This window comes from Aquarana catesbeiana, linkage group LG04, assembly GCF_042186555.1.
Source record: "Aquarana catesbeiana isolate 2022-GZ linkage group LG04, ASM4218655v1, whole genome shotgun sequence".
NCBI lineage: Eukaryota > Metazoa > Chordata > Amphibia > Anura > Ranidae > Aquarana > Aquarana catesbeiana.
The window spans coordinates 240,865,964-240,883,944 of NC_133327.1; the positions used below are offsets into that span (position 1 = coordinate 240,865,964).

The following is a 17,981-nucleotide window of genomic DNA, read 5'->3' on the forward strand; positions in this document are numbered from 1 at the left end:
ACGTAGTGATGTACTTGACCAGGGATATGCAGTTAGTGGACCTCCAGCTGTTTCAGAACTACAAGTCCCATGAGGCATAGCAACACTCTGACAGCCACAAGCATGACACCCAGAGGCAGAGGAATGATGGGACTTGTAGTTGTGCAACAGCTGGAGGTCCGCTAATTGCATATCCCTGTACTAGACGTACAAAGAGGAGGCTCAATTGTCAGGCGCCACCCTTTGTGCTCCTCCTGCTAATTTCGTGTTAGTAGAGGTCTGGTGAGTGTTGATTTGTGCTTTTCATTTCACACTTTTCAGTCCATTTCTGAACGGCCGTTCGTCAACCAGCTATGTTGCGGAATCGGAGGAGATAACGTGTTATTTATTATTGGCCTTGGAGTTATTGCTTTGACCCAAGTTCAGTCCAGGAACAGGAGGAGGAGGATTTCTTGGACCAAAAATTGGTTGCTTTATTAATCGTGACCAATTATGTCATATGCCTTTGCTGCGGGAGCTCCAGGAGAATAATCCGGATGATTTTCGGAATTATCTCCGGATGACGGACCCTGCTTTCACCAACTTTTGGCATTGTTTTTTTTTTATCCAGAAAAATATTTTATTGAGAAAAACATGTAAAAACATACACATACCGACTTCACAATTGTAAACAGTACTACATTCTACCCCGAGGTATATCACATTTGTATGCACTGCGGACTGTATTATTTAACCAACATTTCTTAAGTCACCGACCAAACCAAACATTGTCAGCCTGTTTATTTCACAGACATATTATAATCCATTTGAGGACCCCAGCATCAGCATAAACAAAGGCAGTATGTAAACCAAGTAAGGAACTATACCGAACAGAAGAGGCTCAATCTGCCTGACATTTAATACCTCATACCCCTAGACCCAGCAATCTGCCCACGACCAAATCCACCGGGGCAAGCCCGGGAACATTCAGCCATGGTCCCCAGAGTTTCTCGAACTTCTACGGGCAGCCTCTATGTTGGTAAATTACTTTATCTTTTCGTAACATTTCCCCTACAGCATTAATCCATTCCTTAAGAGCAGGAGGCTCCTCTGAAATCCAGTGTGTCATGATTAGTTTACGTGCCACGAATACAGCTTTAGTAACTGCCACTTTAGTATTTTCCTCCCACCCCAGCTCATCTAACACATTGAGCAGACAGTGCCTGGGGTCCGTAGGTAACGTGACCTGAAATACCCCATTAACAGTGTCCACCACCCCTTTCCAGTAGGGGTGAAGCTTTGGGCACCTCCACACCAGGTGGATCAGGTCTCCATGTTCCTTTTTGCATCTGGTACAAAGTGGAGTGGGTCGAAGACCCATAGCATATAATCTGTGAGGGGTATAATGTACTCGTAATATAATATACAGTTGTGTCAATCTTTGCGTATCGTTTAGGGAGCATGTGGGCACAGCCTGCAACACCTCTTCCCACTGATCCCCATCCATCGGGCCAACATCCCTCTCCCACTTGGCCAGCATTCCTAGAGGATGTTTATTTAGAAATTTTTGTAGTAACATACTGTAACACTGTGATATAAAACCCTTAGTATTGTTAGTCCCTGCAATCACATTAAACACGGGTGTTGGCGAAGAGACCCAATCCGTGGACTTACTCTGCGCCACCACCGCATGTTTCAATTGCATGTAGTAAAACCGCATGAACTGTGGTAGCTCAAATAGCCTCTGCAAGTTCTGAAATGTATGCAGTTTCCCGTGTTGGAAAATCTGCCTGATATACAGCACCCCATATCTCCTCCATATCGCCCCATGCTGTATCTTGGCTAATTCTGGGTATGTGTCATTGAACCATATTGGCCTGTAGTCCGTGAAACCTGTCACCCCCTGCATATATTTAGTCTTGGACCATATTTTTTGGATTAGGTCGTAGGTCGGGTATTTCTTATTGGATTTGCCAAAATCTAACGCCTCCAGGGCTGTCGGAACCGAGTCTTTTTTAACTGTGTGCAACATTACTAGTTCTGAGGAACTACGTGTAGGTCTCTCTTTCTCTGCACCAGCGTGCATTGTACCTATCAGTTGCTGTAGCTGTGCAGCTATATAGTAGAGCCAGGGATTGGGAAGAGCGAGTCCTCCCTCATCCTTAGGACGTTGGAGATGCTCCAGTTTAATCCTTGGAGAGCGCCCCCTCCATATAAGCAGTCTAAATAGGGAATTAATAAATCTAAACGTCTTAAGGGTCACTACCATGGGTGCATTATGAAGTACATATAACAGTTGGGGCATAAGAATCATTTTAATCAAATTCACCCTGCCTGTTACCGACAGACAGAGTGAATTCCATGTTTTAATCCGTTCTCTAAATTTTTGTAGCAATGGGGATATATTTAATCTACCGTAGTCTCTGATTCTAGGCGTCACCTGAATACCTAAGTATCTGAACGAGGTGGTTAGAGGCACTGCACTGTTAGTGGGAGGAGTGCTCCCTTCATCAATAAGCATCAGGAAGGATTTGGTCCAGTTAATCTGGAGTCCCGAGTATCTTCCAAACTCCACTATGGTGGACATAGCTTCAGTGAGGGATTTGTCTACGTCCCCAAGCAGGATCATGGTAACTCTGGTAAGAAGCAGGACACATGCATGAGGCTTTTATTTTATTTTTTGGTTGAATAATGATTTGATTTGGTATATTTTCTATATTTTTGGATGCATAGAATGCACTTTTTGGTTAAGTTCTATTGGCAGATAGCATGTCTAATTTTATTTGTTTTCTTTTGTTAATGCACAATAAAAATTTGTGTAGAATAATACTTGGCTATGTGTTTTACTTCAAATGATAGTTTGGGAGTAGGCAGTTACATTTAAAAAAATACAATGTAAAATTAACAAGGGACACCAACATAGTATTTTTGATCCTAAAAAATACAGGATAATGGTGTTGTGGTAACTTGCACCAAAAAAAACAAAAAAAAAACAAAAAAAAAAACAAGCATAATAATATTATTGATATCACTAGAAAAAAAGCCTTTGAAAATAAGTTTGCAATAACACCAACAGTATCACCAGCAAAGCAACTTCATTATTATCCCATTAAAGAACAAGAGACTGTGCGCTGCATTTCGAGATTTCATAATTTGCCACGTCACGAATGTTAATTCTCCATTACGAAAGCTAGTTTACAAGATCGACGGCTTCTGGCTCTTCCTTGCTTCCGAGCATGCGTGTTTGTACTTTGGACTTTTGACCAATAGACTTGTGTACACACGCTCGGAAAATCCGACAACAGACATTTGTCCGCGGAAAATTTTAAAGCCTGCCATCCAACATTTGTCCGTGGAAAATCCGACAACAATTGTCCGATGGAGCATATAAACGGTCGGATTTTGCGCCAACAGCCTGTCATCACACAATTCCCTTTGGAAAATCCGATTTTGTGTACTCGGCCTAAGACTAAAACTAAATTGAAATTTGACGTCAGAATTAACATTGGTCTGTAGTGCATGTTCATACCTCAATACCATAAATAATAACATATTAGATTTTTCACTCCAGCAGTATATAATGAGTTTGGAAATTGTAGAAAAATGCTTAAATAATGCATTACAATTTAACTCTACCCATCAGATTTTAGATGACTAAATACGACAAACTAAAACAATTGCAGAAGACTAAAATGGGACTAAAATTAAAATCCCAATTTAGTCCTAAGACTAAAACTAAATTGAAATTTGCTGCCAAAATTAACACTGGGTAGCAGACACTGAACGCACTGCAAAGTGGATTCAAATCACAGTGCATCAGTGTGAACCTAGGCTTACTGGGGCAGACACAATATAATTGTATTATGAGATCTTACCTCTAGTATACTTTGTAGCTCTTCAACGTAAACACGCTCTGTTTCTATTAGCTCATTAATTATATGGCTGTAAACACAAGAAGAAGTTCTTTATTAGAAAAAAAACAATGGAATGAAAGGAATAAAAATGCAATTAATAAATGTGTAGGATATGAATTTGTTGTATTAAATGTTCATCACATGTCTACCAAAAGATAAGCTTCATCTGTGGACTATAAAATCAAATGATCAGGAATATTTCTCTGGGCTCTGTTCCAATTTTAAGCTAAAAAATTGAATGAAAACATTTCAGATACAAATTGTGGGAACAAGACATTTTTAATAAGTTGAATTTATATGACAGGCAAGTCAAAAAATTATGATGGACTGACATCCTGTAGTAATATATATATTATTTAATTAATGGGAGTAGAGCTGTATAATGTTAATATCTGTGTCAGGTTCTAAAAAAATACCTATGTTGCATGCCACTTCCTGAAGGTACTGGTAACATCACCACACTTCATCACCGTCTCCTTGAGGCTCAAGAAATCCTCATGGGATCTCAAGCACCCAGTTTTCTCGAAAGGGCAGCATGGGTGGTTCAATGGGGACGACAATAGGAAATAAGGAAATGGGAGCAACCAACTTCTTGCTCTCCACCCCCCACCTCCCCCCAAAAAAAATTATTTCCAAATGTCCAAATGTGTAAAGAGTTGGGGGTTTAAAACCAAAAATATAGTGCTGTCTACCAATCATGAGATGTGGTGGCTGCATTAGTTTTTTTTGTGTTTTTTGTTTTTACTTTTTCCAATCTGTTTTCACCTGGTTATCTGGCCAGTAATACACCTCCTGTATTAGACCCCTTTCACACTGAGCCGCCCCGGGCGTCATCAGTAAAGCGGCGCTATTTTTAAAAACCACTCCGCTAGTGGCCAAATAGGGGTTAAACCCTCCCACAAAATGCCGCTGCAGCGGCACTTTGCCGGCGGTATCACGGCGCTGCCCCATTGTTTTCAATAGGCAGAAGCGGTGGAGGAAAGGTGTATTCACCGCTCCTCCACCGCCGCAAAGAAGCTGCTGGCAGGACTTTTTGTGATGCCCTGCCAACGCAGCGCCCCGAGTGCTTTCACACTGGGTTTGCAGCTGAGGCCTTCTTCAGGCGCTTTACAGGCGCTATTTTTAGCGCTGTAGCGCCTGAAAAACGCCTCAGTGTGAAAGGGGTGTTAGAATCCCCCCTCTCCCTTCTGGATAAGGGAGCACAGGAGGCTCAGCAGCTCTGTCAGTCTGGGGGGGAGGGTAGTGCTAAATCTACTAGTAGTTTTAAATACACTAGCAAATTAAAGCCGAACTCAAGCTCACACTTTATAATCAGTTACAGCTAACAGTTTTTTTTCTTTTGGCATAAAGATTTTACACATATATATATATATATAATATATGTAAATATAAAATATATACTATATAGAATAAAATTAAAGCTGATCATTGTAATCACCCATCAGTGGTAAATGGTTTGTCTCATTCTTGTAAACTGATACAAAAGAGCTTGCTCTTTTGAAAAACAGACTTACTTGTTGGATCACCAGATGAAAATAGAAGAAATAAAGACCAAAGAATAAACAAATGCAACCATCACATCTAAGGATTTGTAAGCTGCAATATAATAAATGTTTGGTTTTGGTTTTAATACTCTTTTAAATCAGGAAGAGCTTGAATGAATGAAGTTGTGGTATGGCAGTTTTTACTATATTGCTCCAACTTGGACCAATATAATTATGTACTGTATGTGCCTTGCATGTGGGATCCCCATAGAAGCTGGCCTACCCACTACAGGCTGCCTACAAACAACTACAGGAAAGAGGGAAGTGTGCAAAACCAGACATCCTGTACAAGCAGAGATAAGTAGCAGGAACTGGTCATTTTTTACAAGAAGCTCCCATACAGTTGTAATGTAACTGAAGTTAAGCTGGTGTTTTTCTGATAGATAGATCGATAGATCGATAGATAGATAGATAGATAGATAGATAGATAGATAGATAGATAGATAGATAGATAGATAGATAGATAGATAGATACCAAAAAGATCTAAAAATTTTCACAGCACACCTAAAAATATTTAACAAGTTTTGTGATGAAGAACTTATTTATTTGTACATATATATTTCATTTTAAACTTAATGTGAAGGATGTGCCAGCTTTCCAAGAGCAAATCATATTGAAGCTTTTTCATTTAACAGTTTCTCTTTCAAAGTTCAAGACTTAATTAGGTATTTCTCCATTGCTAAGCAATGACCAAACTTTATTTATAAGCATCAAAGTTGGAATGGAACGATCTCTATTATTATAATATAATTAGAACGATCGAGTTCTCCCGAGATCTCACACAAGTCTCGCGTTACGAAAGGAACCAATGAGTGACAGACTGACAGAGGTTGCGTTTTTATATATGTTACTTTAACTTTTGCGACATTGAATTACCATTTAATTTTTCGATAGGTTTCAAAACATGCACCCCAAAATATAATCAGCTTACAAAAGGAATTGCCTACACTTAATATTCTGCCATTATCTGGCTAACACTGTACACTTTACTGTTAGCATAATATTGTTGCTACAAAATTAGTATGCAGTAGTTGGAAAAAGGGGAATATTGTATATAAGTCAATTTTTTCAACAAATAAGTAAAATCAGTAAATCTTTTGAGAACAATGAGTCAGTACAGATTAGAGTGACTATTGTATGAATTAGTCTGTTTTTGCTATAGAACAGTTAGGGAAAAGAATAAAAGAGGCCCTGAAACATTAGATGTCTTTTGGCAAAGGTCCGACCTCCAAAGGATATTCATTAACAAGACTGGAACTTAGACATGCACAGATATGCATGCAGACACTCGGGGCATCGCTGTTATCTAAAGAAATAGGAAACTATTGTCCAGAGCACTCTGTTGACAGTAAACGTGCCCATGGACACTTCAATGATTGTCCAATCCTTCAATAATCCCTGTATGCTTTGTCATACATACTGTATACCTATTCCACCTCCCACAATGTACCTCTGTTGCTAGTTCTAGAGTTTTCTTGTGAGCTACAAATGATTTAAAGGGGAACTTCACTCCCCTCTTTACATTTTCTTATCCTCTTTGTCTACAAACACATGCTCACCCGCCCAGCAAATTCAGCAGTGTCTGGTATTAGCTGCCACTCTCTCTAAGACCTCAGAGTTCTGTGCCACCATTTTCTTTATGAGACATCACCAAGAGGCGTACTGTCTATTCCGGGTCCTTTGAGACAGCCTCCGTATAGGTGGGTGCAGTTAGCCTTCCTGCCAGTAGGTGGCTTCACACAATTATTGCAGGAAAAGGAAGGTCTTGTATGAAAATTGGACCCTTAGAGATTTTGTACAGTGCCTTGACAGATGAAGGTAGTCTGATTGGACACCAAGCTGACTTTGGCGGCCACCTTGGGTGAGGCAACCTTTTAAATAAGGGGCCCCACGTCATTTTGGCGCACTGCTGGCGAGTACGTGGTAGGGAGAAGTACCCACTCATGAACGATAGTGCTTAGCACAGGACCAGGTTCAAGATGAGACATGATTGCTCATGGAAGGCTCCAGTGGCGGCAGGTGCTAAACGTTTTTGGGGGGCCGCAAACAAACCCTCCACCAGGTCCGCATTCACTCCTCCAGGGTCGGCGGCACCTTCCGGTCAACCCGGTCTTCTTTAGATCTGCCTCCTGTCCTGACTGGCCGGGAGGAGAAGCCGGAAACCAATAGTTACATAGTTACATAGTTAGTAAGGTTGAATAAAGACACCAGTCCATCCAGTTCAACCTGAGTGAGTGTGTGTCTACAACCCTGACCCTTGTTCCTAACCCTGTACATCGCACACTCACATCAGTCCCTACCCTCAATCAAAGGTCCCCATTCATATACTAGGGCCAATTTTGGACAGAAGCCAATTAACCTACCAGCATGTCTTTGGAGTGTGGGAGGAAACCGGAGTACCCGGAGGAAACCCACGCAGGCACAGGGAGAACATGCAAACTCCAGGCAGGTAGTGTCGTGGTTGAACCAGCGACCCTTTTTACTGATAGGCGAGAGTGCTAACCACTGCACCACTGTGCCACCCTATTGATTCACTAGTGTCACAAGTGGGTGGGTTTGAGGCCTGACCCCCACCTTTTTCAAGCCAATTAGAGCCCCAGGCTCTAATCATGTGCTTGAAAAAAAAATAAAAATAACTCATAGAAACCTATGAGTCCAGTGCCCTGCATGCAACCCTGCATGCAAACTAGGGGGCCGGTGCCCCTGCACCCCTTATGGACCAGCCGCTCCTGGAAGGCTCCTTCTTCACTTTATACAGTCCAGTAAGCAGTGGGGAGGCGCAGAGAGAGTACAGACTGCAGAATATACTATGCCTATGCAAGAAGGGACACTACCCCTGGTAATGGAAGCTGTGCTTTTGAAACATATACTGTATATACTAAAGCTGGCCATTCAATTTTCCAAATAACATTTTTATTATATGTATTGGTAATACAAGATGAAGGAACACGGAAAGTCACAAACATTATCCAGTATATCCACTTGTGGTGTTAAACTTATATTCAATACGGTTTAGCTATTAATAGTTCCTTTGGTATACAGAAAAGAAAATATAAACTTAATTCAATTACTGAATTGTATCACATTCTCTCAGACTGAAAAAGAAGAAGTCATAAGAGCCTGTAGCATAATGGGTTTGGGGGGGGGGGGGGGGGATAGGAGGAAAGAAGAGAAAGAAAAGAAAAAAAGGAAGTGAGCCATCTGGTTAGGTTTATTACCTGGTCATGGTGGGTCCTTCCGGAGGTGCCACAGCTCCCAGACTTTATTCAGTTTTCTTTAGATTTACCTTCAACTATGTAGTGCAAGGGCCTGCCTGAATGCGTACACATTGAAAGTGTTTAGGTTTGCCTTCAAAATTTATGGTTTTGGTAAATATAGGAAAATGTTAACCTGTATGGCCAGCTATTGACTGTATATTCTCTGGATTGCTTAAATCAGTTCCGAAGATCAGATTTCCTCCCAATACAAGATACTTAAATCAGGGCCAAGGGCCTACCTACACCCAATGCATGCACACTGCTTCAGATATTTTCCAGCGCTTGGATAGTGCAATGGAGATTTTTCCAGGGCGTGCACAGTGAGGCAAGTTTGCTCAAAGCTTCCTTGGATGTGTGAGGTCAGTATCTCAGGAGTCTTTTGCAGAGGAGGAGGAGAAAGTAGGAAGTGCAGGTCCAAGTCCTGCAAAAAAGCACTTAAACTCCTTTCCCATCCCAAAAATGTTTAAAACCCCTTCACACTACGACGCTTTACAGGCGTTTTAGTTCTAAAAAATAGCGCCTGTCAAGCGCCTCTCAAGCCACCCCAGTGTAAAAGCCCAAGTGCTTTCACACTATGGCGGTGCGCTTGCAGGACAGGAAAAAAAGCTCTGCAAGCAGCAACTTTGGGGCGGTGGGGGAGCAGTGTATACACTGGTCCTCCACCACCCCTGCCCATTGAAATGAATGGGCAGCGCTGCCAAAGCGCCCACAAAGCGCTTTGGCAGCGCTGCTAAACGGGCGCAATTAACCCTTTCCTCGGCCGCTAGCAGGGGTTAAAAGCGCCGCTATAACAGTGGTAAATCGCCGCTAAAACTAGAGGCGCTTTACCGCTAATGGACCCTCTGCCCCAGTGTGAAAGGGGTCTTAATGTTCAATTGCGTCATGAAGAAGGAAGGAAATTAAGCCAGGTCTTCTCTCCTCCATTTCCTAACAGCCCGCATCTAGTTGCACAGGTAATCCCAGAGATAGAGGAGGGGGAATGCCCAGACAAAGGTGTGGGGGATGTGGGAGTACATATAAAAGCATTACAGAAGCCATTGGGCAGTTGTATAGCCTCTGCATCATTTCAACAATATAGCCGGCAGCCTGCACATGAAAAGTAAACAAAGCTGCTATAGCGAGTTTATTTACATGCTGCTATACCATCGACATATTAGTTATGTTGGTCATCAAATTACGTTGGTTATAGTAAACCCCATGTCATACTGAATGCGGCTTTGAAATCGCACTACTTCAGCACGATTTCAAAAATGGCGGTCAGGGCGATTTCATGTGCGGCTTGCTGACATCTGTGTGACTTTATGTACAGATGTCTACGCAAGCCGCACATGAAATTGCCAAAAATAGTGCAAAAATAGTGCAGGAACCTTTTCAAGTTCTGAACAAGTCGGAGTTGCACCGATTTGAATGGTTCCATAAGCACAAAAAGGGTGTGACTTGTCATGTGATTTTAAATTGTCAAATCGCATGACAAGTCGCAGTGGTGTGAACTGAACCTAAAAGTGTTAAATGTATATGTCAAGTAAAACATTTTTAAAATTTTGTTGCAGAGAGAAAACATATACAATGCCTTAAAGCGGTAGTAAATTGCTGGCTTTCTTTTTTTAAATGTCATAATGTGCTGGTATGCATCGCGCTGTCACCACTGAAGGCACTTCCATCTTGACTTAGTCTTCCTTCTGGGTTTGGTGACTCCGGCTGTGTGAGTGGCCGGAGTCGTGATGACGTCACTTCCGCATGTGCATGCAGGAGCCACCATTTACGGCACAGGACTTTGAAGGAGTAGTACTGGTATGCCATTCTCTCATAACGCATGCGCTGGTGATTTCACCGGCTGCATCTACAGTAAGTATCTCCTAAATGGTGCACATTTAGGAGATATTTACAGTACAGTTCCTATAGGTAAGCCTTATTATAGGCTCACCTATAGGTAAAATTCATGCATGGGAGTTTACGCCCACTTTAAGGTTTTTACTGCTATTTAGGGCTCAGTTAGAGATATTTACCATTAATTCCTGCCCTGCTGACAATTTCAACAGACAGGAAGATAGATAAAAATGTTTTTCTTTAGTAGCGTAGGGGAACCACTATCAGATGTTTATCCCTGCCTGTGCAGATTTTCCCTCACTTTCTGTCTGGTGTCATCAGGACAGGAAGTAAGGGTAAATCTTTCTAATGGAGCCCCAGATAGCAGCAAAGAACTTGACAGAACTTCTTATCCTTCCTCACTCCAAACCTGGCTTGGCATATATCATAGTATGAAACTATGCACAAAGAAAAAAAATAAAGATATAATGCAGTCTGGCAATAGCATCGACACAGATTCCCTTCTGTAGTTTCTATTTTCCAGATGATTCTGTCAGCAAATAAGTTGTTTTTCCACTTGCTTTAACACAGATGACTGATTGTATGAAAAGTCAGCCATGCAGCTCTAACTTTAACTAATTACCTGCCGCCTTACCTCTTGCTGGATGCTTATTTCTTAAAGCGGAGTTCCACCCAAAAAAAAAAAAAAAAATGTAATTAATGTGCTTAAAAAAAATAAAAAAAAATTTGTAGAAATTTTTCTTAATGCCCGTTGCTAGGGGGTCCCTCGTAATCTGCCTCCTTTAGCGCCTGGGCTCCTGACCTCGCTTCCCTCGGCGCAGGAAGGGAGATTAGCTCTGCCCCCTCCCTCTAGGCACTCATCTGGGACACATCACAGGTCCCACATGATTGTGCGGCCAGTCACGGCACGCGGCGTGCGCATGCGCAGTGGGTGCCCGGCTGTGGCTTCAGTTACAGTTACAATGCTGGCGCCGCCAAGCGGAGGGGGAGACGAGCGGGGCTTCGATCGCCCGCATCGCTGGACCCTGGGACAGGTAAGTGTCCGATTATTAAAAGTCAGCAGCTGCAGTATTTTTTTTTTTAAACGGAACTCCGTTTTAATAATTGCCACTGCAGAAATAACCATTGATCAGACATTGCACCCACTAATGCCTGTAAACTGAGTCTTCTGAGGAAGGCTTAGTTCATAGACGCTGTGTACAGAACCAATTCAGGCGGCTCTGTACCTTGTGATCGCTCTGATTGGTCATAAAGAGACCAATAACAGATGTAAACAATGTAGTGAGTCATTCATTAGTTCCTGATCACTATGCAGATCACAGCAGCAGCAGATGCAAATAAAGTTTTTTTTAACTCTCTCATCCCCCATACATCATCCCCCATTATCTCCAAACTGTCTCAGTATGTGACCTGTATATTAAACCTTAAAGTGGCTGTAAAGGTTTTTTTTTTGTACTAAAATAACAAACATGCCTATACTTACCTGCTCTGTGCAATGATTTTGCACAGAGCAGCCCAGATCCTCTTCATCAGGGGTCCCCCACTGGCGCTCTCGGCTCCTCCTCTTCATCGGGCGCCTTAGCGAAAAGCTGCTTTTCATTGGGGCACCCGTGTGGACTCGCTCCCAAGTCCTGCTGCTGTGTCTATTCACACAGACAGAGGGACTCAGCCCCACCCCCCGCTCCCATGTCACAGGATTTAATTGACAGCAACGCGTGCAAATGGCTACTGCTGCTATCAATCTGTCCAATGAGGAGAGAGACAGCAGCAGGAGCTGCTGCGCTCGTGCACATCGCTGGATCAGATTGGCTTTAGGTAAGAAAAAAAAAAAGAGGGGGGTCGTTGGGGCACTGCAGCACAAAAGGTTTTGCACCTTAAATTAGTCGTAAAGTCTTGAGGTTTTTCACCTTAATGCATTCTATGCATTAAGGTGAAAAACCTTTTGTGGTGCAGCTGCCCCCCAGAGCCCCCCTTTTACTTACCTGAACCCGAACTTTCCAGTGACAAGAACAAGCCCAGCAGCTCCAGACACTGTTTCGGTTCCTCATTGGATAGATTGATAGCAGCATGAGCCATTGGCCCCCCGCTGCTGTCATTCAAATCCAGTGACATATGAGCCGGGTGACGGGGCCGAGTCCTGCTATCTGTGTCAATAGACACAGCGGCATGACTCGGGAGCGTGCCCGCACGAGTGCCCCCATGGAATGCTGCTCTCTGTAGGGGCACTCAATGCAGAGGAGGAGCCAGGAGAGCCACCAGGGGACCCCAGAAGAGGAGGATCGGGGCCGCTTTGTGCAAAACCCTTACACAAAGGAGGTAAGTATAACATGTTTATTATATTTATTTTTTAAAACAAACCTTCACAATTACTTTAATGCATAGAATGCATTAGGGTGAAAAACCTTAGGGCTTTACAACCACTTTCAGCTCCCATATCCTGCGCATTATGCCCTTCATCTCTATCCTCCCACTGTCTGTGACCTGTACGTTAACCCTTTAACTACCTTCTCCCTCTGTGTGTGACCTGTATGCTCTGTATCTAGGGCACCCTTACTAAGCTCCAAACCATCTTAATACCAGAATGTTTTTTTCATTTACAAATAATTGTGGCCAAAATAATATCATCTGGAGTGTCTACTTTCCAAAAAGTAGTTTTGGGGGCATAGTAGCACATTATAAAATACTTACCTTAGAATGAAGCCCTCCAGTGGCACGCTGTTGCCGCTGACATGGCTTCTATCTTCACCCGGTTTTCCTTCTGGGTTTGCATCCTCTGGCCGTCTGATTAGCCACGCTGCCATGATGTCACTCCCGCAAGGTAGTCACAGACCGCGGCACGGAGCTCTGAAGGGATGGCATGGGTATGCAGTCCCTTCAGATACAGATGCAGGATTTAGCCACATTTAATAAGCGGTGAATAACTGAGTTCAACCTTAATGGGAATCTGAAAGTGATGTAAGGGGAAGAAAGCCTGATCATCCAAGATCTGATAATCAGTGAATTTTTGGGTACGTTCACTTATTTTGGTCCAAAAGGGTCTAGTTATGGGGCAAGACCAAATGATATGGGTTATCAAACCTTATTTTCTGTGGTATCTCGACAAAGGGTAAAGGAGTCAGGAAAGAGCTTGTGCACAATAATAGCAGTTTTGTATCATCTCGTCAAGATTTTATAGTTACCGTAGCTTACGGCTTATGGCTATGTGGCAGGTATACACATGCTGATACAGTATTTGTGAGTGAGGTAGAGCAGTGGTCATCAACCCTGTCCTCAGGGCCCACGAATAGGCCAGGATTTATGTATTACCTTGGGGAGATACAGACTAGAATACTGCAATCACTGAGCAGCAAATGATATCACCTGTGATGTATTTCAGTTATCTTGCAAACCTGGCCTGTTAGTGGGCCCTGAGGACAGGGTTGATGACCACTGAGGTAGAGAAGCTAGAAACTAGTAGAGACGGATTTTAGCAGGAATGAGTACACCAGAGTGTTCTCAAAGTCATGCCAGTAAAACCATTCTTCAAGGAATTTTTCTCTCATGCTTGTAGGCAGGTGCAGACTATTCTCTCCACTACAGGTGGCGCTCGTCCACAGCAGCAATGCAGGTGGAGGAGGAAGTTAAGAGGAACCTATTTCCCCTATGGTTTCCTCGGTCACAACGAGGAAGCATCCGACTGAATCAGGGCCGGTGCTACCACTAGGCAAACCAGGCAGCCGCCTAGGGCGCACTGCTGCCTAGGGGCGCCCAGCTACTGGAGTTCCTACTCTCTTCTCTCTGCAACAAGCAACTAAGTCTCAGCATCAGAAGGCAGCTGCCGCTCCGTGCGCACATAGTGTCAGAGGTGCAGTGGTGGCGGAGGACTGTGTCTGTGTCCGACTCCCGAATTAATGGAAGCAAGCAAACATTTATTTATGGGCACTAGTAGGCTACATTGATGGGTGCTGGTGAGGCTGCATTGATGGGCGATGGTAAGGCTCCATTGATGGGTGCTGGTAGGCTGCATTTGATGGGCGCTGGTGAGGCTGCATTGATGGGCGATGGTAAGGCTCCATTGATAGGTGCTGGTATGTTTAATTTGATGGTCGCTGGTGAGGCTGCATTGATAGGCGATGGTAAGGCTCCATTGATAGGTGCTGGTAGGCTGCATTTGATGGGCGCTGGTGAGGCTGCATTTGATGGGCGCTGGTGAGGCTGCATTTGATGGGCGCTGGTAAGGCCCCATTGATGGGCGCTGGTGAGGCTGCATTTGATGGGCGGAGGTGAGGCTGCATTTGATGGGCGCTGGTAAGGCCCCATTGATGATTGCTGGTGAGGCTGCATTAGATGGGCGGAGGTGAGGCTGCATTTGATGGGTGGTGAGGCTGCATTTGATGGGTGCTGGTGGGCTGCATTTGATGGGCGCTTCATTAAAAAGGTGGGGTATACATGGGCAGGACAAAGGGAGTGGAGTCAGGGGTGGAGCCAAGGGGGTGCAGCAAAATTAAGTTTCGCCTAGGGTGTCAAAGATCCTTGCACCAGCCCTGGACTGGATGCTGGCACCCCATGTAACTTTGGTGGCCCTTTTGGTCAGGCAGATTCTATTTAAGACCCTGGCTCCCAGGTTTGGCATGCATTTACTGAGTGGCTAGAGTAGGGACAGGTCACCTGTCTGTCAGAGACGGTGCTTAGCATCAGGGAAAGGTTCAGGAAGAGTAGGGAAAGTGCAGGGACACCAGTAAGAAAGAGATGGCCCCTGCCCCCACCTATAACTGGCCTTCACAGCAAGGAGCACATGGAAGGGCAAACACATGAAAGACAAAACCAGAGGAAATTCCCAGCTCAATTCACCAACCAGTCTGCTTACCAACCGAATTAACCTGTCCAACAATTGGTGTTAAAAACAGGGGTCTAGTTAGCACACATTTGCAAACGCATGCGTAAGCTGCAAGGTCTCTTCATGGCAACCTGTGTATTGCTTGCAGTCCTAACACTACTAAATCTATGAGCGTCTCCACAGTGGGAGCACATGCATTCTAATGGATAGATAAGTGGCATGTGGGCCTGGAGGTAGCCCAGTGCCTTTAAGGAGGACTTTATTGTTGGCATGCTCCTCTGTATATAAAAAATATATATAGATATCTATATATATAGATATCTATATATACATAGATCTATATATTTCTCTCTCGCTCTCTCTCTATATATATATATACACACACAGTATATGTGCACACAATGTTGACAGGTGGTCTCTGTATCCATATGTGTCAAAATGGCACTGGTGTACACACAGGAGGCAATACAGAATACTGTAGGGACACAGAACTTCTCACAAGGAGCATGAACTACAAAAAAAAAAAAAAAAAGTTTATTATGGCTCATTTACACTTGCTTTGCTGTTTGAAGCATGATCCATGATCAGATCGCTCTTCAAACAGCAATAGACAATGCCATCTCACCACTTGTTTTAACCTCTAAAATACCGGACAACTATGCTGCAACCTTGCACGGTATGCAAGGATGCAGGGTTGTTGCAGTACAGCCTGTTCACTTGAATAGGTCATGGTCCGTGGGCGACATGGGGTTTAATTCCTGCCAGGGTACCAAAGCAAGGAATTACGGCTATGTGGCATGTGTACACCTCTGGCTGCTGCCTCAGCACAAAGGGAGAGCGGTTGAGGTGCAATCAAAATGTCCAGAGTTTTACTGTCGACCTCAATCACAAGTGTAAACGTGGCCTTAGACAGCTGAGGTTTCAGTTGGGCGCAGGCTTGAGAAAGATGGACTATGTTGAACGAAACAAAATATTGTCTCAGTCCTGTGAGTTACTTACCACAATATTCCCAGTGTTCTCTGATATATACATAGGCTTGTACAGGGGGTATGCTGTGTGTTCCTGGGTACACCCTAATAACCCCAGTGCCATCAGAGATTTCCCCTGCTGCCCCTCCAACCCCCCCCAGCACTGCCAGCTTCCCTCCTCTCCCACCAGCTGCTGCTGCAGGCACACAGGGGGATGTTTCAGAATGGCATTTACCTGCCACTTCCTTTAATGAACACAGTGAGCGATTAGTGCAAATTGCTCGCTGTGTTTATTCATAACTGAAGCATAGCAAACTGGGTTTACTATGCTTCAGTTGGTAAATGAACGGGAAGCCACTCAGCACAGAGCACTTCCCATTCATTCCCTGTCCAGTGCAGCTGAGGCTGCAGGGAGAGGGACTGGGGAATCTCTGTTCTCACTGCCTTTCTCTGTCTCAAATGTGAAACATCAGGGGTCTGTTTAAATGCAGCCATTTGTGCCCATTATATGCAGCCATTGTGGCCACTAAACACAGCCACTATGCCCATCAAATGCAGCCACTTGTGCCCGTCAAATGCAGCCACTTGTACCCATCATATGCAGCCACTTGTGCCCATCATATGCAGCCACCTGTGCCCATCATATGTAGCCACTTGTGCCCAAATGTAGCCACTTGTGCCCATTATATGCAGCCATTGTGCCCATCATATGCAGCCACTTGTGCCCATCATATTTGCAGCCACTTGTGCCCGTCAAATGCAGCAACTTGTGCCCGTCAAATGTAGCCACTTTTGCCTGTCACATGCAGCCACTTGTGCCCGTCACATGTAGCCACTTTTGCCCAGTATATGCAGCCACTTGTGCCCACCAACCCCCCCAGTCGTGGGGCTCGCGGCTCTGGCAGCACCCCCAACCCCCCCCGCGCGCACGGCTCTGACAGAGGGGATATACCGCAGCAGCTCTTCTCAGTGCACCAGAGCGGTGGCGACCTCCGCTCCAGCGTGTCTCCTCCGCTCCTCTTCCTGAGCGCCAGGCATCCAATAGGGTGGCCTGGCGCTTTGGCCAATCAGGAAACAGGTCTGACACCCTGCCCCATGATTTTTGTCGGGGAGGAAGGTTAGTGTAAAAATAGTGAAAATTAGTTTGCTATCGTCACACAATTGGGTGCGATCAGGGCACACTCTCTGCGCCCTGAGCCCACCCTATTTTGAAGCCTATTAGAGCCTCTGGCTCTAATCAGGTGTTTCAAAAAGTACCACCCCCACCATAGGAATCCATGTGTCCGGTGTCCTGAAAGGGGCTGGGTGCATGGATGGGGGGGCGGCGCAGTGCACGGGCCGCCACTGGTCTCATCTGACCAGAGTACCTTCTTTCACATGTTTGCTGTGTCCCCCACATGGCTTCTCGCAAACTGAAAACAGGACTTCTTGTGGCTTTCTTTCAACAATGGCTTTCTTCTTGTGACTCTTCCATAAAAGCCAGATTTGTAGAGTGGATGACTAATAGTTGTCCTGTGGACAGATTCTCCCCCCTGAGCTGTGGATCTCTGCAGCTCCTCCAGAGTTACCATGGGCCTCTTGGCTCCTTCTCTGATTAATGCTCTCCTTGCCCAGCCTGTCAGTTTAGGTGGACGGCCATGTCTTGGTAGGACTGCAGTTGTGCCATACTCTTTCCATTTTCGGATGATGGATTGAA

At 44.4% G+C, this 17,981-nt stretch overlaps 1 protein-coding gene across 3 annotated transcripts in view; it reads right to left on the bottom strand.

Annotated features, from left to right (window-relative positions):
• MCF2L2 (MCF.2 cell line derived transforming sequence-like 2) overlaps window positions 1-17,981 on the bottom strand; it is a 527,578-nt gene that overhangs the window by 195,670 nt on the left and 313,927 nt on the right. For all 3 annotated transcript variants that reach the window (XM_073626295.1, XM_073626294.1, XM_073626296.1), the window contains exon 16: window positions 3,834-3,900. In XM_073626295.1, the coding sequence (XP_073482396.1) occupies window positions 3,834-3,900 (67 nt within the window). The remainder of the gene's footprint in view (window positions 1-3,833; window positions 3,901-17,981) is intronic.